The 22,845-nt window shown below is 40.9% G+C and overlaps 1 protein-coding gene across 2 annotated transcripts in view; it reads left to right on the top strand.

Moving 5' to 3' along the window:
- dapk1 (death-associated protein kinase 1) overlaps window positions 1–22,845 on the top strand; it is a 78,761-nt gene that overhangs the window by 30,554 nt on the left and 25,362 nt on the right. For both annotated transcript variants that reach the window (XM_075467308.1, XM_075467309.1), the window contains exons 4-12: window positions 2,955–3,093; window positions 6,941–7,070; window positions 8,448–8,496; window positions 8,632–8,658; window positions 14,495–14,647; window positions 16,882–16,927; window positions 17,074–17,163; window positions 18,020–18,112; window positions 21,515–21,634. In XM_075467308.1, the coding sequence (XP_075323423.1) occupies window positions 2,955–3,093; window positions 6,941–7,070; window positions 8,448–8,496; window positions 8,632–8,658; window positions 14,495–14,647; window positions 16,882–16,927; window positions 17,074–17,163; window positions 18,020–18,112; window positions 21,515–21,634 (847 nt within the window). The remainder of the gene's footprint in view (window positions 1–2,954; window positions 3,094–6,940; window positions 7,071–8,447; window positions 8,497–8,631; window positions 8,659–14,494; window positions 14,648–16,881; window positions 16,928–17,073; window positions 17,164–18,019; window positions 18,113–21,514; window positions 21,635–22,845) is intronic.

Genomic DNA, 22,845 nt, shown 5'->3' with positions numbered 1-22,845 from the left:
ACGTTTGCTCTAAAAGGTCTCAACTGATGCATGGAAGACATAGAAATCAATGACTTGGGATCTTACAGCCATCAGTGATGAGTGTAATGTGCTGAGCAGCCAACTGACACATTCCTGACCACTGATCATGTGTGATAGAAAGGAACTGCAAAACCTGTTCAGGTCTACAGCACCTTTGGCACGTGTGAACAATAGATCCATGGCTAATCTTAAAGTGATACTCCGGAGTAGATTCAACCTGGGGTCATTTGAACCGTGATATCCAGCCAAGTAGCCCACCCGCAGTTTTTTCGATATTGGCTGAACATCAGCTGAGTTACTGAGTTATCCCGAATATCTTCGTATAAGGGTTAATGGATCCTGGCAGTATCTCCAAAATTACCACACTAAAATCACATGCCATGACACCAAACTTCTACAGTAGTACAAATATGGTCTGTACTCACAAAGCGATGCATTTGGAAGTTTGAAAATAGTCCAGGAGTTTATTATTATCAACACAAGCCTGATAGCTTCTCTGCTGCTAAAGCTGCGTTGACGTCACTTCAGGGAGCTGGGAGCTTCAAAGTAAGATGAGGGTTGATCTACTACTGTAGACAACAAAGCAAGGCTGCTCAGTTTCTCCATTGATAAAATAATTTCACAACTCTACAACATAAAAATTCATTAAAAAACATGTAGAATATAGCATATACTTTGTTGTCTACAGTAGTAGATCAACCTTCATCTTATTTTGAAGCTCCCAGCTCCCTGAAGTGACGTCGACGCAGCTTTAGCTGCAGAGAAGCTATCAGGCTTGTGTTGATAATAACAAACTCCTGGACTATTTTCAAACTTCCAAATGCATCGTTTGGTGAGTACAGACCATATTTGTATTACTGTAGAAGTTTGGTGTCATGGCATGTGATTTTAGTGTGGTAATTTGAGATACGGACCAGGATCCATTAACCCTTGTATGAAGCTATTCGGGATAACTCTGTAACTCAGTTGATGTTCAGCCAATATCGAAAAAACTGCGGGTGGGCTACTTGGCTGGATATCACGGTTCAAATGACCCCAGGTTGAATCTACTCCGGAGTATCACTTTAAGCTTATTTTTGGTGGGCTACACATACTGTATACATACTCACATAATACATTGTTTGTAACTTTCTTAAAAACTGTTTCAAGCAACCAAAGAGTCATAAAAAATCAGGGGTTGGTTATCTGCTCGTGTAGCACTGAAACAGTCATGACTGTGTTGAACTTTGTAGTCCATGTTTCATCATTCTCAACGCAGATGAAGCACATTTAGTTGTTGTTTTACTTTGTCTTCTGCTTCCTTACCTCCTTCTGATTCACTCTGAATGAATACAGCCATGACAGAGTCTTTTGACCCTAAACGTTAACCAGCCTGTGTAAGAAGAGACGGAGGTGATGCATTCTGGAAGAAACAATCTTTTCCGTCTGTGAATGTGTGTTTATACTTAGTCAACCACTGAAGCAGACGATGGAATAAGGCATGGGTTCACTGAGGGAGGAGGGGCTGTGCAGCTGGTGTGGTGTTTCCTTCTTGATGAGGTTGAAATGTGTGTGTATCTGTCTGTTCCTGCAAAAGAAACCAGGACGGGTTTAATTGGTGGTTCAGTTATATCTACACATAAAATGTAAATAATTTTTTGTATACCGGTTGAATAAATGTGAAATGATAATGTTACGAATTTGCTGTTAACATGACTTTTGGTTCAGGGCGTTTCCTCAGAAATACTGTAAGGCAGACGTGGGTTTGCATGTGTGAAAATCTTTGAAGTGTGCCTTTACTTACAGTTATCTGCATTCAGCCTTTCTTCTGCTTTCTACTATCACACTTCCCCTCACTGCAGGCTTTCTCTTACATTACTATGATGCTGTGGCCATGATCAATGTCCTACCTGTTCATTCCCCCATCTCCACATTAGATTAGATTCTATTTTATTGTCATTGTGCTGAGTATAGATAGAGCCAATGAAATGCAGTTAGCATACTGTATAACCAGAACTGCAATATACAGAATTATTTACAGAAAGTGCAGTGGAAATCTTATAGGAAATAAATATCTATTGTAAATATATGTACATTGTTAAGTGAGTGCATATATATGAGGTATGCACACACAGTGTTTGGAGAATGCAGATTACATGTACTAAGAGCTGCATGTAGACAGTATTGTAGTGTGAATAATGTGTACATAGGCGTAGGGCCTGAGTAAGACACATAAGCAGTGGAGAAGGTGCAAGGATGCAGTAAAGTGACAGTACCATGGTATCAGTTAAAGTGACGGTGACACATCTTTTACCACTACCCCTCATCACTACTTATCACTAAGAATTTCATAGATTGTGTAGTAAATCCTGAGTCTTGGACGGGGGTTTATGAATTGATCTTCTGTTGGGATGTGAAATTGACTCAATCAGACCATTTATATAGAGGATGGATAACATGAAGGGTGGTATATTGGTGATGATTTGCAGGCACTGATGTCAGCGTAAGTAGTCTCAATTAGGAGATGTTATAAGGAACAATATAAATCAGCTGTTGTGTTGATGTAAGATCACTGATATTTAGGAGTTCGAGGTGAATTAAATAGATATGAATTATGAAGGATTAACCTTCATTTATGTTCTTCATGAATGTGAAGTCACATTTAACTAATCTACTCTTTTAAAGATGGATTTTCTTTCTTGAAGGTTCTTTTAAGATTGGGTAATGGTTAAACAGTCATCTTTGCATCTTGTAAATGAGGATTTTTACTCATTTAAACAATGTCAGTAACGCGGGTCAACTTGTATTCTGAAAGTGTGAATCGGTTGGGCTGTAATGCATCGGGATGATTAGATTACATCAGCTCAGCTCTGTTAATCAGGGATTGCTTTCAGGCTTTGAGCTGAAAAATCTCTTTTTAATTCTCTCTGCGTCCCTCTCTCTCCTCCATCTAGTGTTGCTGGCGGTGAGCTCTTTGACTTTCTGGCAGAAAAGGAGTCGCTGAGCGAGGAGGAGGCCACTCAGTTCCTTAAGCAGATCCTGGATGGCGTTCTCTACCTGCACTCCAAGCAAGTCGCTCACTTTGACCTTAAGGTACTGCCCCAAGGTATCTGGCTCTGTCCGACACCCGTGGCAGAATCAGACTGCCACGCAAAAGTAATCTGTTGTAAATTAGTAGGGTTGCACGATATTGCAATTCTGTCAATATGCCAATATTTACCAAATGATCATTTGGAGCAATTGCCAACGATCATCAAGCTTCTTCTGGAGGAATTGAATATTATTTATTTTGGTGGCACAAATTTGGAGTCATATGGAAAAAAAAAAAAAAAGGGAAAACAGACAAAATTTACATTTTAAACATGACATATTTATCTTTGACTTTTTAAAAGAATAAAAAGTGCACATTTATTCTTCTTTAACCTATCAGATTAACCTCTCAGTCCTGAAATTAGCAACAACCAGTCCACATTTCACCCCCAATTTTAGTCATTGCCTATATTTTAAAGCTTGTGTCGTCCAATATTAGGTAGATGCCAATATTGTGAGTCTCTAAACTTAGACTTGTATTGTCAGTGCTGATCACATAGAACTCACAATCAAAAGCTGTGTCCTATTCCATAAAAAACACTAATGCTAAGCAGGTTTATACAGTGCATTCATAAGAAAAGCTTATCTGAAGCTTAAAACACAGATCAGTAAATCAGAAGGTCAAGCAACAGAAGATTAATCTGCAGCTCATTGTCTCCTTTCAATCACAAATCAGCAAAAGATCTAAACTGTTTAAACTTATTTTTCATGTGTATATTTTCAGTTTTTGTTTGGTTGATAATGGCAAGATTGATATACACTATATTGCCAAAAGTATGAACTCACCCTTACAAATGATTAAATTCAGGTGTTCCAATCACTTCCATGGCCACAGGTGTATAAATTCAAGCACCTCGGCATGCAGACTTCTACAAACATCTGTGAAAGAATGGGTCGCTCTCAGGAGCTCAGTGAATTCCAACAACAGCAACATCTGCAAGGTTGTCTCGTGTTTATACAACACAATCAGATGCTTTGCTTTCCCTCCCACGCGTGTGTGCACAAACAACAGACAACCCCCAACATCTATCCTTCTTACCTAAGCTCACATTAAAATGCCAGCACCCCTGGAATGGGTCGGGGTCCAAGCATCTTTCTTCCCAACTGGAGAACAGAATTGACACAAATATGTCAAACAAAAATGACCACTTCTTTCCTGTCGGTTTCTCTTTATCTGTTTTTCTAGTTCATTACCATGACTCATCTGTTTTTGGTCTCTCTCCTGTTCATTATTGAGCGTAGGTAGTTTCAGCTCTGTGAAGGTCAAAGTGAGCCCACAGCAGAGCAGTGCGTTTACACCATGTGGTCCCGTTTCCTGCTCAGTGTTTGGTCTGTTGTTACTGATCATTATTGATTCACAATCAGTGTTATTGATCAGATTTCCACTTAAAGGAGCTTATCAGGCGTCTGAGAAAACAGACCAGACTGCATCCACATACTGAGCAATCCTCACAAATCATAGATTTGGCCTTCAAACCAGGAGACAATAATAACCCCCGTGTCCAGTCAGCCATTTCTGATCAATGTGAAAGCTTTTATTGACCACTGCAGTCTCTGCTTTGGATATCAGCTGCTGTTATGCACTGTGTAGTGGGGGGCTTTAGTTAAGACTGTTCTGTTGAGTGACTGTCATCAGTCGTCAGCTCAACCCATTTAGATCTATTGGACATGTGCTAATGCTGTGTCAGAGTTGAATCATCACTTTTTGATTAGTGGTATACAATATAAGGTAAAGTCGTGTTTTTTTTTTTAAATTTTATTCCATGTTTATAGTTTTATTTTGATGCTGAGAAATGGTTTGTTTTAGTAAAACAGTTCAAATTTCTTCTTTTTAAAAAATCTTTTCTTTCTGTGGTAATGTTCCATCATTGTTCCTTAAGCATTTTAAAAAGCTGTTGTTGGATATTAAGCTGCTATAATGACACCATTTCTGAGTCCAAACTAAAATGTAGTTTGTTTTTTTCTTTTTTTTCTTTTTGGATCAATTCAAATGTACTTATTATGCACTGGAGCATGATATTTTAGGGAGGGCAGACTAATCATTTCTGACATACCACCAATCATCTTTTATACAGTTTGAATCTAACCTGGTGAACGATTTACGGTCTGCAGTTCTTCTCATGAAAATACTTGAAATGACTGATCTGGTGGCATCAGGGCGGCCAGTGATTAGAGTGGGTCGTCCAATAACCGGAAGGTTGGCGGTTCGATTCCCACTCCCGCTGACTGACCGCTGCCACGGCCGAGGTGCCCTTGAGCAAGGCACCATACTCCCATGCTCCCTGGGTGGTTGGTGTATTTCCCTGTACAAGGGCAATAAATCTGATCTTAATCTGGTGGCAATCTTGATGCTCCAGGTGTATTATTTTTTTAATTTTCTGACCCTTGTGATCTTCATCATGTAACAGAGAAATCTGTGGGGGTCACAGTGGCCTCCTTCCTAAACTAAAATGCTCCCTTTTCTCATCATTAAAATAGTTATTCAGATTATGAAGCTAGAACAGTTTGTATTCAGTTTGTAACAGACATGTTCACAAGTCCTTTTTTACAAGATCAAGTCTCAAGTCTCAAATGACTGACTCATTAGACACATGCCATTTGGTGTAGATACTGCATTTCTGTATGTTATGGCATGGAAGCATGTACTGTATCATCAATATATGTAATATTATTATACATGGTCTCTTAAAGGTGGGGTAGGGGATCTTTTTCTGGAACATTTTTTTACATATTGCTTGAAATACTCTTCACACCCCCATTGCAACCAATTAATTAAGTTTTGACACAAATATGAAAAGTTTTAGTGGCCTCTAGAACGTACAATATAGGAAAAACACTATCCAATCATAATGAACGGACCGTTAACGATGATTGGATTCTGATGCCGTCTATCAAGCTGCAATCTGCTCCTCCCTCCCCCTCCCTCCCCCTCCTTCCCCCTGTGCGCGTACCCTGCTCCGTGAACGAATTACGCGTCCAGAAGCTTGAAAGGAAGCTAAACAAGAGCCAGCTTGGCTAGCACCTAGCATTATTAAACGTATAGTTAGCATATACTAAATACTAAATACGGCAACGATCGATGCTTGCTGTCAGAACAGCGCTCGTGCACCTTCGTGCTCGTGCGAGTTCATGTACTCTAGAGGCGTGCCTTCGGGGGGAAAGTGAAGAAAAGGGTTGGGACTTTTTACCTGTGTATTTTCAAAATGCAGCTTCGCTGGACTCAAAATCCAGGATCTCCTACCCTACCTTTTAAGAGGGCTATATCAATCCAATGTGAAGAAACACCATGAAAGCTTGTTTGAAATATATAAATGTATTTGGAAATATGTGTGCACATTTCAGGGTTTGTAGAGCATCGAACAAAACCAAAACTCTAAGGAGGAGTTTAATTTTATTTTCTCGCCGTCTCTTGTGCCACTGCGGCCCACAGCCAATCTGCTCGTGTTGCTTCCCAGACTAAATCCTGTTGCTGGCTCATAACCCATCTCAAAGGACATGAATTGAAGCAGAGACGGGCTCGTCTAAAAGAAGTATCGCATCCATATAAATGTCTGGCTTCTGTCATATGGCTTCGCTTAAAGCCCATCTTTGCCGTTCTCTTTCTAGAGAGGTTTTTACTCATGTTTTGCATAGGATTTCCATCCCTGACGAGCCTTCTTCCTGTTGGACTGCTCCTGGTTTCATTGCTGACTGGTATCTTTTTGTTCTTTCTGTGAAGAAAGTGTAACTGTCAGTGGTGGAAAATGATGCGGGTGCTGGCCAGTAACATTGTGAAAAGAAATTACCACTGAAGACCAGTTTTCTTCTTCTGTCTGTTTCTTAAATGTGTCTTTTTCTTCTTTGTTTCCAGCCAGAGAACATCATGCTGCTGAACCGCTCAGTGCCTCACCCACGCATCAAGCTTATTGACTTTGGTTTGGCCCACAAGATGGATTTTGGCAATGATTTTAAAAACATTTTTGGAACTCCCGAGTTTGTAGGTCAGTATCACACGTTTATGTCCACGTGTTCTTTTCTGTCTCTATCCCATTTATTATCACATTGTGACTGTTGGGAAGAGTTTGCACAAACATTTCTACAACACATGCACAAACACACACGCTCAGTGCACCACCCTGTTTTCCTGGCTTCATCCCAAAGGTTGCACATTGTGAGAGCTGGTGCCAATTGTGCCATAGGGACGAAGTGACAGAGACCTGATAATAGATTGGGGATAATCACAACTTCCCACTTGTTGTCTGCCCACACACACACACACACACACACACACACACACACACACACACACCTTTGCCTGTGGCAGCTTCCAACCTTCCCAGTGCCAGTGCCCTCTACCAGCATTATGCAGCCTGTTCCCAGTTCAGCAAGTCTTCAGCAGCCAAATAGAGGAAATAAAGTGGCAGAAAATGGAAAATCTGTGTTTGAGTGCCAGCAGGGACAGAAACCGTGATGATCATTAGAATTAGTAGTTCAGGTTTTTGGTTGGAGAGCTGAAAGGGGTTTTTGTTGAAGAGACGGGTGCATGCTGATGCTGTAAAACCAGCATGAAGTTAATTATTGTAGTTTGGCCATTTTTAGCTAGACAGGAAGCTTTTACAGGAAAGGCTCCAACGCAAATCTGATGGGAGAAATTAAGATCATTTGAATGTCTCAACACCTAAGTGCTTCATATCTAAGCTGAAGCTCATTCAAATCTTAACATAAAGACGGATCAAACATATTTCTTTTTATTCAGCGTGACTTGAAGCTTCAGGGGAAATCAAATGCAGCCTGAGTATTCGAAGAAAAGTGTTAAATAACAGAGCCAAGGTGGTGGTGTCCATCACTTGGTGTGTTGCGAATAGGAACCATTAGTAGATTAAAATATAAAAACAATGTACTTTTTATGGTGTCAGTTTGCCAAACTATTAATAAATGCAAATGTTTGAATAAGTGACTAATAAAATGACTATTTTAGAATTTATTGGATGTATTTTTTGTCATATAATATTTACTCATTGTTAGTCTGAGCCCTGGTTCTTACTGCATTTTCTTATTCCATGCAAAGTCTCTTTTGAATTAAAAAGTAATTGACTTAGCATCTAAGGACATGTGACAAGAAAAGGAAAGAAGATGAATGTCACAGCTCTGACTGGTGTGTGTATACGAAAACACTAGCTTTTAAAATAACAGGACTGAGTCATCGTTGAACCCAGTCAGAGGTTATGATACGCTCAAATAAAACTCACAATAAACTATAAAGACAATGCAACAAGAAAATACAAAAAATAAATCTGATCTGTGAGAATTTAAAGGTAAAGTTGATGTGTGTTGACCTAAATATAAGACTCTTCAGTTTTTGTTCATTTGTTTTACAGCTCCAGAAGTGGTTAACTATGAACCTTTGGGACTGGAGGCAGACATGTGGTGAGTAAATAAACAATCGGCCTCCCACTGAGCATCATGTGCATATGCTATTTGAATTTATGCAAAGTTGCTCTAGATTTGATACGATGTTAAAATTGTCTTCTCTTTCTTTCTTTGTCTTTAATTTCTTTACAGGAGTGTTGGAGTGATCACCTACATCCTGTAAGTATCTGAAATCCCAGCAGTTCTGGTGGATGATGGTGGAAACATGCGTCCCTGCAGGGTTTTAACAAAGGCCACCTTCAGATTTGTGTTTGGGTTTTCTAACAAACCTCGAGGCGTCATCACTCACCGAGCGTGACAGTCAGACTGTTTGATGAGACATAAAGAGGTTAACGGCTGCTCTTTGACCTCTCCGTAATTGAACTTGCTGGCCCAGGTCTCAGCTCTGTTTGTCATGAATAATGTAACAGCCTGAACCACGAGGGAACCATATTTAAAGAGAAATTCTTTCAGCTGCTCGTATTTCATTTGACTTAAAGCTAAATATTTTGCCTCCCTACTAACTGTTTATCAGTGATATGAGCCACATTGCTGAGGCTCCTGAGGTAGGCTGTTTCATATTTCTGTTTTTATTAATTTGTTCTTTGATCATTTCTTGTTGGTAAACATTTTTGGCTTCAGATTCTATTTAACGAATGAATATTTATTTATAATCGGGATAAATTAGGTGCCTAATTTTCTATAATGTCCAATTAGATGAGGGAGCACTCATTTTCTTTTTTTTTTTTTTTTTTTTATAAGGCTCCAGCAGCACAAACAAACACGTCACGAGTAGCTGCTGGCATGGCTCTGTTCCAGCCACGTGATTGGTTCAGCAAACACTCGTTGTCAACTGGAAACTCTCATTGTGATTGGCTATTTGTATTGTCTGTCAAAAGATGGACGAATGTAATCTATCGAAAAGTATATCGACCATGTTTCATATCTCTATTGAGAAAAAGTTATTCCTCGATAGCTATCGTTTTATCGGCCAGCCCTAGCTCCGGCTATTTTGTTTACAACTCAGAGAAGGCCCAGATGAGGTACTGAATAAGGAGACAGGTGGGCCTTCTTTAATTTCCTCAGGAAGAAGAGCCTCTGGTGAGCCTTCTTGACCAGGATGGAGTTGTTGACTGACCAAGAAAGGTTCTCAGAGAGGTGGACCCCCCCAGAAACTTGAAACTGGGGACATGCTCCACCTCAGCTCCTTGGATCTGGATGGGTGTGTGTGTGTGCCCCCAGCAGTTCTTCTGAAGTTCACGATGATCTGCTTGGACTTTTTGGTGTTGATGGATAGGTTGTTGTCAGCGCACCAGGATGCCAGCTGCTGGACCTCCTCCCTGTTGGTGATGAGGCCGATCACTGTTGTGTCGTCTGCAAACTTGATGATGGTGTTAGAGCCATACACCAGTTCACAGTCGTGTGTAAAGAGGGAGTGGAGGAGAGGGCTCGGCACACAGCCCTGTGGAACACCAGTGTTCAGCATGAGGGTGGAGGATGTGAGGTTGTCTGACTGAACAGACTGGGGTCTGTTTGTCAGAAAGTCCAGGATCCAGTTACATAGGGAGGGGTTGATGCTGAGGCTGCTCAGTTTGGTGATGAAACTGAAGGGATGATGGTGTTGAATGCTGAGCTGAAGTCGTTGAACAGCATTCTCACATAGGTGTTGTTGTTGTCCAGGTGGGAGAGGGCGTGGTGAAGCGCTGTGGAGATGGCGTCGTCAATACTTCTATTCTGGTATGAGCCAGAGATCGTGTTCTTCACTGTTTAATGAAATCTTTATACGCCAGCCTACTTTAGAGGCAACTGAACTAAAATCTTTAGCCATGACAAGGAGGTGGACCAATCTTTTTGAGTGTCAAGAGTGGGAATCGAACCACCAACCTTCCGGGTATTGAACGACCCACTCTAGCCACTGAGCCACGGCCTCCTTCTGCAACCAGAGGCTTTCATTGTACCCCTGAGTATTTCCACTTTCAACTGCAGACATGTCAACACAGATCGAATGAGCAACAAGAGAAAAGGTCTTGCCCTCGGCGACCAACGGATCAACTGCTGTTGGCTATTTCTGATGTCATCCTCGTCTCTTTATGTCAAGCTACAAAGCTCTCTGTGCTGCCAAACAACTCATCTTAGTGTCTCCTACACAAATCCAAACGCAAAAATGTCGACACCGTAGTGCACAGTGGATGTGTACAATGTGCCCACACAAACATTTTAGAGTGCTCTCACCAAAATACAGCTTGTTGAATACAGGGAAAGTAAAGGCAACCTAAAAATGTTATCCTATCATTGTATAATGTGTTGCTGTGAACATTACATGCTTTAGAAAATGAGTGTGTAGGTGTTGTGAAAGGTAAGCATTACTTTATTGTTTTATTACACGATCTGAAACATGCAGAAATGCTCACATGCTCATGTACATGCTGCATACATACATACATACATACATACATACATAATCCCTCTTCATGCTAATCACTTGAACAGCTGTCACAGCTCTGCTAGATAATGCAGGAAATGGATCGTTTGCCACTTAAGCAGAGGAACAGTGAGGTGTGCTGACCTTTCAAATTCATAGGAATTTAAAGGTAGAACGGCTTTGCTTAACGCAACCTGAAATAACTGATGAATCAGCCAGTGTTGCTTTTTTGCTGTGCTGGAGTCCCAATTTGGTATTCAGGTTGTTAAGTTGGATTCATTTCAGCATGAAAATGTGAAAGTCCATAGAATCACCATCCTAATTTGGTGGAGGGGTTTGAGTATCCCCATGACCCGAAGAGTAGGACCATGGCAAATTGGTCTCAGGTGGTACCTTTTCAGAGACCCTCTGGATGCATACCCAAACGGAGCAGTACCACTCGTAATCGTGGGGGCAGTGTTGCACAATATAGTTCACATAGTTCACGTGGGAGCAGCGAAAGGAACAAACAAGAAGACAAAAACGGAAAAGGTGGAACTCCACTCTGGTGGATGTATTTCCTAATAACAACCATGCCAATGAAAAGCATGCATTGGAGTATATGGGCCATGATGCTTCACAATGTTGGAAATGGACGTACCTATTTACGTGCATAAATGAGCCTTAAAGGATAAGATCGTTTTTTTTTTACATTGGGCCCTTGATTTCACATTATAACATGATGTTCTACTCACCCCTGCTTGTTGTTGAACATTTGGAGCTGTTCCGAAGATATTCGCGAGGCGTCTGGCTGCTCTCTTGAGATATTCGGCCATGAAACGGTTTCCTATGGGCAAGCTTATACAGGCACAAACTATGCTGTTTATAATTTATTAATTACTCTACACTATCACTGATAACGTGGAGGTGCGTCGCTTACTTAAAAAAATCCGGGTTATTGTAATTTTGATTTTTTTGTCGTAAAGTGGGTGTTACTGACGTCCTCGTCGTGCTACTGCCACAGACAGCCCACAGACCTGCTGCCTATTTATTCATTCGGCTAAAATTCAAAATTAGTAACCCGGATTTTTTTAAGTAAGCGACGCACCTCCACGTTATCAGTGCTAGTGTACAGTAATTAATAAATTATAAACAGCATAGTTTGTGCCTGTATAAGCTTGCCCATAGGAAACCGTTTCATGGCCGAATATCTCAAGAGAGCAGCCAGACGCCTCGCGAATATCTTCGGAACAGCTCCAAATGACCAACAACAAGCAGGGGTGAGTAGAACATCATGTTATAATGTGAAATCAAGGGCCCAATGTCAAAAAACCGGTCTTATCCTTTAAGAACGATTCAAAGACCTTCATGGAGTGGAACCAGTGTATAATAGTCACCTCGCCCGATAAAACCCTGGAGACACCCTTCCGGAGGGAGGTATGGGGGGCAACTTCAGGCCCTGACTCCTGGGGCTCAGCTCACCACTTGTGGGGGAGAAAATTCAAGGTTGGGTGCAATGTGAGCTTGGCGGCAGGAGCCTGGCCAGGCCAACTCCTGTCGTTGCAAACTTGGTAAATGGATTGTACTTGTACAGAGCTTTTTGTGTCTAGTTGATCACTCAAAGCACATTAACACTACATGCCACATTCACCCAATCGGGGTTCTACGTTTTGCCCGAGGACACTTCGACATGTGGCCCGGGGAGTCAAAACCACTGACCTTCCGATTGGTAGGCAACTGCTTTACTCTCGAAACATGGAATAACTGCCTCCCTGATCTGAACCCGAGTGTTGCTTTGTTTTTGGACTTCTGTGCAAGTCATGGATTGTCAATTGCATACGCCATGTTCGAGCATAACGTGGTTCATAACAGTACCTGGTGCAAAGCCACCTTGAGCCAAAGGTCTATGATCAGCTTTGTAATTGTATCATTAGACCTGCGGCCTTATGTCTTGGACACTTGGGTGAATAGAGATGCGGAGCTGTCAACTAATCACCACTTGGTGGTGAGTTGGATCCGCTTGCGGGGAAGACTGCCAGACAGAACTGGTAAACCCAAATGGGTTATGAGGGTGATCTGGGAATGTCTGGTGGAGGCTCCTGTCCACGAGATCTTACGCTGAGGGAGTTCAGGAAGAATTTTCACACCTACAAGGGAATGGGCCATGTTTGGGACCTCCATTGCAGATGCAGCTTTCAGGAACTGTGCCTGTCGTGATGGTAACCGGAGGACCCGGTGAGGGAAGCCATCAAGCTTAAGGAAGCCTTTCGGACTTGGTTGTCCAGGGGTCACTTGAAGCAGCTGACGGGTACCGAATGGCCAAAAAGGGCTTCAGCGTTGGTGGTTGCTGAAGCTAAAACTTGGGAATGGGAGGAATTCAGCGAGGCCATGGAGAAGGACTCCTCCGCATCAAAATAAGTCAGTTGAGGTGGTTGGGGCATCCGGTTATGATGTCTTCAGGACGCCTTCCTTTGGAGGTTTTTCGGGTGCATCCAACTGGGAGGAGTCCCTGGGGGCAGACCAGAACTTGCTGGAAGGATTATATATCACTTCTAGCCTGGGAACACCTTGAGATGTCTGGGTTACCTTCCTGAACATGTTGCCTCTGCCACCCGACCTTGGATAAGGGAAAGACGATGGATGGATAACAATGTGAAAACTGCATTTTTAAGCCTCACTTGTGAAGCATTATTGGGAAAACATTGGATAAAATGTTCTGAGTCCTGAGTTAACACATTCTCGCTAATATTACTGCTTAGCTTTGTGAAAAACTGCCTAAAATACTTTTTTTTTGTTTTCAGCAGCTGTGCCATAGACAGTCTGTAATTCCAAACATTTCTGCTGAATTTCAGCTTGACCTCTACCACCTCCCAGTCTCTCCCAGCTGGCATGTTAATTAGCAGCTGCTGCTGACGGGTAGAAGCTTCAGTGGAAAAGAAAGGTTAGGGTTTGTCACGCACTAGTGTTTGGTTTAACCACCTGAGCTCCAGAGTACTGACACTTAATCAACATGAATAACCTTTCAGCCCTGTGTGCTGTTGTATTAGTTTTTCCATTAAAACTTGTTTTTGTCTTTTATTCCTTCACTCCATCAACTTTTTTTTTATTTTATTTTCTTCTGTGCATTCACTGGAGAGGTGTGAAAGTGCAATTAAAATTGCTGCCTGAGAGCCATCCAGCTGGCTTTACTGTGACTAACACACACTAAATACTTCAGTTTGATAGCAAAGCTGGATTTATGAGTCAGCAGAAGTTTCTACAAAGCTCTGTAATCACGTTCATTTATCAATGAGTAGTAAGGTCTCAGTTTCAAGGGTCAAAGCTTATCAGCAGCAGAAATAGTGTTTGAATTCCTTCTCCCTTAATTATAAGACCCATTGGGATAAGTTAGTTGATGAAACAGCATTTTACTGTTAGAGTATTAGTTTATAGAGTTTGTTGAAGTTATTAAATGCAGACTTGATCCTGTAATGAAAAAAAATCCCCTTTTTGTTTAGGGGATAGGCATAGAAATGTCTCCCTTTAGTTGTTTCTATTACTTATTAACCGCTTTGTTTACCGAGTACGTTTTGATCCTCATTGTCCATTTCTTTATTGTTAATTTCCTTTTTACAGTCTGAGTGGTGCTTCTCCTTTTCTGGGCGACAACAAGCAAGAGACGCTGGCCAACGTTTCGGCCGTTGACTACACATTTGACGAGGAGTTCTTCAGCAACACCAGCAACCTGGCCAAAGACTTCATAAGAAGGCTTCTTGTCAAAGATCCAAAGTATGTACGGTCTATCCTCCTAGCTGTTTCCATTAGATATGTGTGGCAAAGAGCCCGAAAACTCTGTTAAACTTGGAGACATTAACTCTAAAGAGGGGCTTTTAACTCAGGAGGAAAGTGGTTTGAAACTAATAGGAAGGTAGGTAGTTCAATTCAAGGAATATACAGTCAATGTGCATAACTCTAGAAAAGCACTACTGTAAGCAGATGTCTTTGATAGTTTGTTTTGCAGAACCTGAGAATTCTTCCTTGGACACATTAAGTTAAAGATAGGCACTTTGAAAAAATGAGACTCCATCAGCCACGAACAAACCAATTGGATGAACCAAACGTTACACATTAATCTTTATTTTAAAACATTTATTGTAGTTAAAACTATCAATAACTATACAAAATTCCCACTAGCACTGGTTCCTACAATGTTCAGACTGCGTCTCTCCCTCATTACCAAGTTGCTGTAGCAACATCTGAGTAGCTGCAGCTGCATTTAAAGGCAGTAACTGCCATCTAAACTAATTTTCTCACTCATAATTACTCCTGTTTCCTTCAGAGCAGTGGAGCAACAGCGAGGCGGCTAACAAAGGTGAATAATTATAGGTGTGGAGGTAATTTCGTTTAGACAGACTAGGCAAGGGAAGTGACAGTGGAGGGAAGGCTCAGGCTGCTTTAAACACACCGGGTGAATCAAGAAACTAACTTTATGACTTTTACCTAATGGGGCTTTTAGGAATACTCGATCGAGTCGGCCTTTTAATTGATTTGCATCATGAGCAGATACTCACTCAGCCAGTTGGAGCATTAATGAAGAATATCTTAAGATGCTGCTGTTCATCATAATGCTGGGCAATGGCTTCGCCTGCATCATTGTCAAATGTAATATATCAACACATTTACTAAATTTACTCAATTTAAGGTGGAAACACTAAAGTGAAGGTTTTTAGCTTTCGTTAGAAACATGAACATTGTAGTAAAGACGGCAGAAATCAGTGCTTTTGGTGGCCACACCAGTTTCCCTGATGGTCGTGATGGCTAACGTTAGATCCACTTCTGCTGAACAAAGTCTTGTTCTTTTCATCGGTAATTTACCACCACTGTGAAATGGGAAGTGGTCTCTACACTGTCAGCCACAGCAGGTTCCTTTAGGACTTGCTTATTAAATGTCAGCTTGATTATTGATAGCTTTTGTGTGAGATATCACTCTGATAATAAAGTTAATTTGACAATGAGCTATGTGCACATGTAGTTCCTACTTTTTATAACTTGTTTTCTCTGTTCTTCATTTGAGATGTTTATGAATAGAAGTATGGGAAGTTTAAAAAAAGGAAATGAGATATTCTAGAGAAACTAAAGTAAAACAGTAGGGATCCAGCTAACTGATAAAATGACTCGCTGTGAGATATCCTGTCATTTCCAGCCAACCATCAAAGACCCCCAAAATGTTTAAATCAAATCGAATCAAATTTATTTATATTGCACATTTCATGTACAAAACAATTCAAAGTTCTTTACATAAAATAAAAGCATTGCAGCAGGGAGTGTAAGAAGCATTAAAAAATACATAAAAGAATATAAAGAGAAACAAATAAAATAATTTAAATGAATTTAAAAACGAGCAACAGTCCACATAAATTAAAAGTATTTTATTAGATGACATTTAATTAAAAAACACATATTAAATGAGGGAATTGTTGTTGTAGATGACACAATTATTATTAAATACAAACCTGAGGCTGAGGTTCTTTGCAGTTGATTTTGCTTTTTTTTATTTATTTATTTATTTTTTTTAGTCACAGCATAAGCAGAAAAAACTGTTAAAGAGTTCATAAATTCCTCAGTAAAGATTTGAATCTAAACTCTGTCATAATCATTTCTTCTCTTTTAGACTTTGTTGGCAGTTTTGGGATAAAAATCCAGGTCTAGTTTCCTTCGGTGCATAAAAACTGTATGTCAGAGTGGGAAGGAATAGTGTTTGATAGTGCACAAGGCCCTATTCATCAGTGCCTTTTTTAAAGTTCATCTGCCATATTAGTAGGGTTTTTGTATGACACTCATCATCCGTACACAAGGGCATATTTTTCTCATTTTCAAATAAACTGAAAGCATTACCTTGGTTGAGGAGGATTCTGCTCATACCTTTGTGTGTGAACACTGTGGCCAAAAATCCCTGAACAAGACTTTTCACCATCAACACTGCTGAATATCTCTCTTTATCTCCTCGATGTGTCTGTCCACAGAAAGAGAATGACTATCCAGGACAGCCTCCAGCACCCCTGGATCAAGGTTGGATTTTATTTTGTTTTTTGAAATGTTTCTGTTTTGTGTTTTTTTTTTTTTTTTGTGGTAGATGTTGGTATCTGAAACGGCTTGAATTTTTAAGCTGATTTTGTTCCAAATGGGCCTCGTCTGCTTTGTGTTTGTGCAATCAGCCTAAAGACACTCAGCAAGCGCTGAGCAGGAAGGAGTCTGCTGTCAATATGGAAAAGTTCAAAAAGTTTGCAGCTCGGAGAAAGTGGAAAGTAAGTGATTTTACTTGTTCTACTTTTCTACCTCCGTTAGACAAGCACTCACTGAGAAATACACATTTTACTCAATAGGAAATACTCTCCATGAATTTACTGTGTGGCTCCTCCCATCCATGTAACACTGCGCTTCTTGCCAGAAAGTCTCTTCAGACATACCTTAATGTCGCCTCTGACCGCTGCTGGCTCAACGTTACCATCAGGTTTTGGTTCATACCAGCTGACCGAGTTTCTCAAGTTTAATCGGCCTGTTGTGGTGAAAAAGGAGCTGAGCCAGAAGGCAAAGCTCTCGATTTATCGGTCAATCTACGTTCCTACCCTCACCTATGGTCACGAGCTGTGGGTAGTGACCGAAAGAACGAAATACAAGCAGCCGAAATGGGCTTCCTCCGCCCATTGGATGGATGGCTGGATTGATCTTAATACTGAGTAATCATAATTCAGTTAATTAAAACCAGCTTTACTGATTCATTAACTAATCTGATCCTGTATTCTTGGAGACCTAAATTGATAAATACAATCGCACTTCTTAGAATTTTTTTAGAATTTTTTGTTGAGCAGCTTCAAATGAGCCATTTCCAGTGGAACTCAAACCCACTTCCAAGCTCTGTACTGTACACCTTAGCATCAAGTTTACTGATGCATAGCAGGAAAAGTCAACAGCCAAGTCACCTAACACAATGAGAGTCAGTGGGTTATCGAGAATACATTACGAGTCAAGAAACTGAGTTTAAATAGAGCAGAAAATTGCTTTACACGCACTCGCCTGGAACTTGACAGCCCACTTAACATGACTTGACGTGAAGTTGTGCTCTTTCATGAACCATCATTCTTCTTTTTTTTTTTTTTCCAGCAATCCGTCCGACTCATCTCTTTATGTAACCGCCTGTCTCGCTCCTTCCTGTCCAGAAGCAACATAAGTGTGGCGCGCAGCGACGATACGCTGGTAAGACCTGGACCTCTGCTACTCTTTATATGCATGAAAAAACAGATTTTAAATAATCACAGGATGGGCAGGGCTGTTGAGCCACATTACAGTTGAGATCTTTATCCAAATTCTTTGTATTGATTTGGTTTGTGGCTTGAAACATCATCAAGACATTAAATTACAGCAACAGAGCCATCGCCACCATCTCTGCTGCTCTGTCTGTTGTTTAAAAAAATAAAAAATTCAAGTAATTGGCTGGAGACTGGCGGGCTAATGAGATTCAGTTACTCTCCATTGATGTGGATTGGCTCATTAAGACCCCAAGATCTCAGTTGCAGCTCTGGTATTTCCAACTTGGCAATCTCTGAGAATCTCAAGCTACTACGAGTAATTGATATTTGCCTCATTTCCCTTGAAGTGCTGCAGGTCACATGTTTGTTTTACTGTTGGATTATCAGTGTTTGATCGAGTTGGCTTGTACACAGACGACAACAGAAAAGCATTTGTGTTGTTAGTGTAAGAAGTTTAAGTCCCTAAGTTAACACTGGCATAAATTATTCAGCCTCGGTGAGAAGCTTAATCATTTATATAAATGTCATCGGTACCAGATGACCGAAACTTCCTCATGTTTCAGGTGAGACTGCAGGTAGAACGATGCATATTGAGAATGTAACGCCTCCTGTACTTTAAAGTCTAACCAGCAGCAGTGTGAGCTCTCTGTTAGATTATTGACTATATTGGTGAGTAGGTCAGGGTTAAGTGCTTTACTTAAAGACGAGACACGGTGGCTGTTTTTTAGCGCTGCCCCACAGCTGTAAATTCTAAGCTAAGAAGTTGTTTATGTTCAAGGAATGCATCAAGGAATAAAAGTGTCTTAAGATTGGAAGAAAGTCATTCTTTGATGAATTATTAATGCAGTTTGTTGTTCATTTTATCATTTTATGGGCGGCCAATAACCGGAAGGTTGGCGGTTCGATTCCCACTCTCGACACTCAAAAAGATTGAAACTGACAGCTGGAGGGGTGTCAGTCCACCTCCTTGTCACGGCCGAGGTGCCCTTGAGCAAGGCACCGTACCCCCCATGCTCCCCGGGCACTGTGACTGGCTGCCCACCGCTCCAGTGTGTATGGCATCTGTCTCCATGAGTGTGTCAACAGGTGCCAACCTGGATGGGTCAATGCATGTATGCATGACCAATAAATCTGATCTTATCAGATGTTTCAGAACAATGGGAAGTGTTGTTAATTATTTGAATATCTTCCTTAATATAGATTAAGTCATTAGATGTTTACAGAATGGAGTTCATGTTTATTTTTCTGATACTTTCCATCATCTTGCGGTGGATGTCTGCTATGGTGCGTCCCAGCTTCTGGTGGTGAGGTAGTCGTTATATAGTCAACCATAAGCACACCGAAAGAGAAATGTTTTTAACCTGGATTTAAAAGTGCTTACAGTTGGGGCTGATTTCAGTTCTGCTGGTAGTTTGTTCCAGTTGTGTGCAGCATAACAGCTAAAAGCTGCTTCACCGTGTCTAGTTTGAACTCTGGGCTCCACTATCTGACCTGAGTCAGCAGATCTCAGAGCTCTACTGGGTTTATACTCAGCTAGCATGTCATTCATGTATTTTGGACCTAAACCATTCCGTGATTTGTAGACGAGTAGCAGAATTTTAAAATCTATTCTGTATCTGACCGGGAGCCGATGTAAAGACCTGAGAACTGGGATGATGTGATGTGATCTCTTTGTTCTGGTTAAAACTCGCGCTGCAGCGTTCTGAATGAGCTGCAGCTGTTTGAGACTCTTTTGGGGGAGTCCAGTCAGAAGACCGTTACAGTAGTCAAGTCTGCTGGAGATGAAAGCATGAATCAGCTTCTCCTGATCTGTTTGGGACATGAAACCCTTCATTCTGGATATGTTCTTAAGTTGATAAAAGGCTGATTTGGTGACTGATTTGATATGATAGTTGAAGGTCAGGTCTGAGTCTATCAGCACGCCGAGGTTCCGGACTTGGTGTTTAGTTTCTAGAGACAGTGACTCAAGATGTTTACTGACAGCAAACCTCTTCTCTTTGTTGCCAAACACAATGACCTCAGTTTTTTCTTGATTTAACTGAAGGAAATTTTGGTTCTTTCACTTTTTGACTTGCTCTAAGCAGTCGCACAATGACTCTATAGGACTGCAGTCATCTGGAGACAGTGCGAGATATATCTGTGTGTCATCTGCATAGCTGTGGTAGTTGACTTTAGAGTTCTTCAGATACAGGAAATACACAAAATTACTCCTCCGCATTTAACCCATCCAGGTTGGCACCTGTTGAACATGCACATGCACATGCACAGGGTCAGTTTGCTGTCAGTTGTCAGGACTTTCAATTAAAAAAAAATGGATAATTAATTTTCTTTGTCTTTTTATTCAGCCTTTAGATTAAACGCTCCAGGTTTAATTTTGTCACTGTACTTTTATTGTTTGTGTTGGTTTCTCTAACTAACTGATTTGTAATCCTAAATGCTTCATCATATACGCAGAAACGTAATCTATCGTTTCAGCTTGTCCCAGATTTTAGGTTAAGTGATGAGGGGCTTCTTCTTTAAACACATTTCATGAGTCGTTGGTGGGGTTTTCTTGCTATTTATTAAACAATCAGCTGTTTCAATTATGGTTCCCTAACTTTCCTCCAGATTCACCATTACTGTTTTTAGGTTCCTCCCAATGTTGGTGCTGTTGTGCTCCCACTGGGCACAAAAAGATTTTCTGAACTTCCTGTAAAGGAACATTCGTTCCACCATAGATGAGTAGTTAACGAGTATAAACCAAAGATTTTTGAGACGTTAGCAAGTGTAGCACTATGACGTCTTGATAAAGTTAAAAGACTTTAACTTTATTAGAGACTAAATTTAGAAATGATACCTGTACGTGAGTAAATAGATTGGTAATACTTCTCTCGCCTCTCTACGAAGTAAAAGATTCCAAGCTAATGTGTTGACAGTAAATTCCCAGCAGGCAGTTTGTTGCTCTTACATATTTGTGTAGTGTTGCAGCTCTCGGGGGTGCTTTAGGCATGGCTTTCCCAGCAGGAAGGTTGTACTGAAGAATGTAGCTGGAGCGTTAAGCTTGACTGAACAAATGCCACATCACCCTGGCCTCCCTCTATCCCCTCTATCCTCCTCGGCTCCCCGTCGTTCCTCTATTAGTCTCTTTGAGCTGCAGTGCCTCATGGCTGATTCTGCGCTGTGCAGCCAACTCTGGCTCAAGGTTGTTGGGTCACATGCTTCTGACAGTCTTAGTCTGTGAGTCAAACTAGAGAAGCAAAATACAACTCAGCTGTTTGTTAAAGTGTGGATTTAAGCTTCCGAAAAAGATGGAGTTGTGATGGAGATTCACAGAATGAATGTTTCTGAACTGTCTTTCACATACGTTTAGGATGAGGAGGACTCCTTTGTGATGAAGGCCATCATCCACGCCATTAATGATGACAATGTACCCGGTCTGCAGCATCTGCTTGGCTCATTGAACAGTTACGACGTAAACCAACCCAACAAGGTGACTGTCAACAATGTTATGTTTATTAAAAAATGTGATTTGGAATCTACTGTTACACTCTGAGGTTCACAGTCCTCAAGAAAGGAGCAGATCATTGAAGAAAATAAGAATAAGTTAGCAGGTTGTTTGCATTTTCTGCCCAAAGCAAACATGGCCGCCTCTTCTAGTGACTGAATGAAAATGTCACATCACAAGAACACGACTGGAACTGTGTGTGACTTACTGCAGTTTATACAATTATATTATAGAATATTAGTTTTAGACCATGCGATTGAAGACATCTTTGAAAAGTTAAGATACTTTTGTAATCCTCTAATAACTAAAAAAAAAAACCTGGTTAAGATTAGGTTTTTAGTGTGAGAGACGAAGGATGCGTGCGAGTTTGTGTCGATCAATTTCAGTCCGCCAAGCTCTACAACATCCAACCCTCCGACCAAAACCTAAAATTCAATTCAATTCAGTTTTATTTATATAGCGCCAAATTACAACAAATGTCATCTCAAGATACTTAAATAATAAAGTCCAATTCAAGCCAATTGGAGTTCAATTTATTGTAATCATAATCCAATCAAATCCAATTAATTACTTTAAAAAATAATCCAATTCATTCATATAGAGCCAATTCAAAAACAATTTCCTCACTAAGGAAACCAACAGATTGCACCGAAACTTCTCTTTGGTCCAATCTCCCGGCCTGAGCGTGCCTGAGGCGACTGTGGAGAGAAACGACTCCCTTTCAACAGGAAGAAACCTCTGGCAGAACCAGACTCAGGAAGGGCCGTCTGCCTCGACCAGCTGGGGTTTGAGAAGACAGAAAAGAGGGGGAAAAACCGCCGTAACACCATTCAAAGGATACCTGTTGGAACAGGGAAACACGAGTTAATGACCACAATAATGTCACATGTACATAATATCATTTGAGAAATTAAACGGGGGGGAGAGAGAGCAAAGTGAGGGAAGGTGTGACAGATGAGGGCCCCCAGCAGTCTGGGCCTATAGCAGCTTAACTATGGGATGTTTCAGGATCACCTGAGCCATCCCTAACTATAAGCTGTATCAAAGAGGACAGTTTTAAGCCTGGTCTTAAAAGTGGAAAGGGTGTCTGCTTCCCAGATGTTTTCTGGCAGCTTAACAGATCTGACTTTTTCCATTTTGACATTATTCATGAATAACAAAAATGAAATGCAAGAAAGTCGTATATCTTCACATTA

Source organism: Odontesthes bonariensis, chromosome 6 (assembly GCF_027942865.1).
Source record: "Odontesthes bonariensis isolate fOdoBon6 chromosome 6, fOdoBon6.hap1, whole genome shotgun sequence".
NCBI lineage: Eukaryota > Metazoa > Chordata > Actinopteri > Atheriniformes > Atherinopsidae > Odontesthes > Odontesthes bonariensis.
The sequence above is the reverse complement of the archived record's forward strand: the minus strand, read 5'-3'. Positions and strand labels throughout refer to the sequence as shown.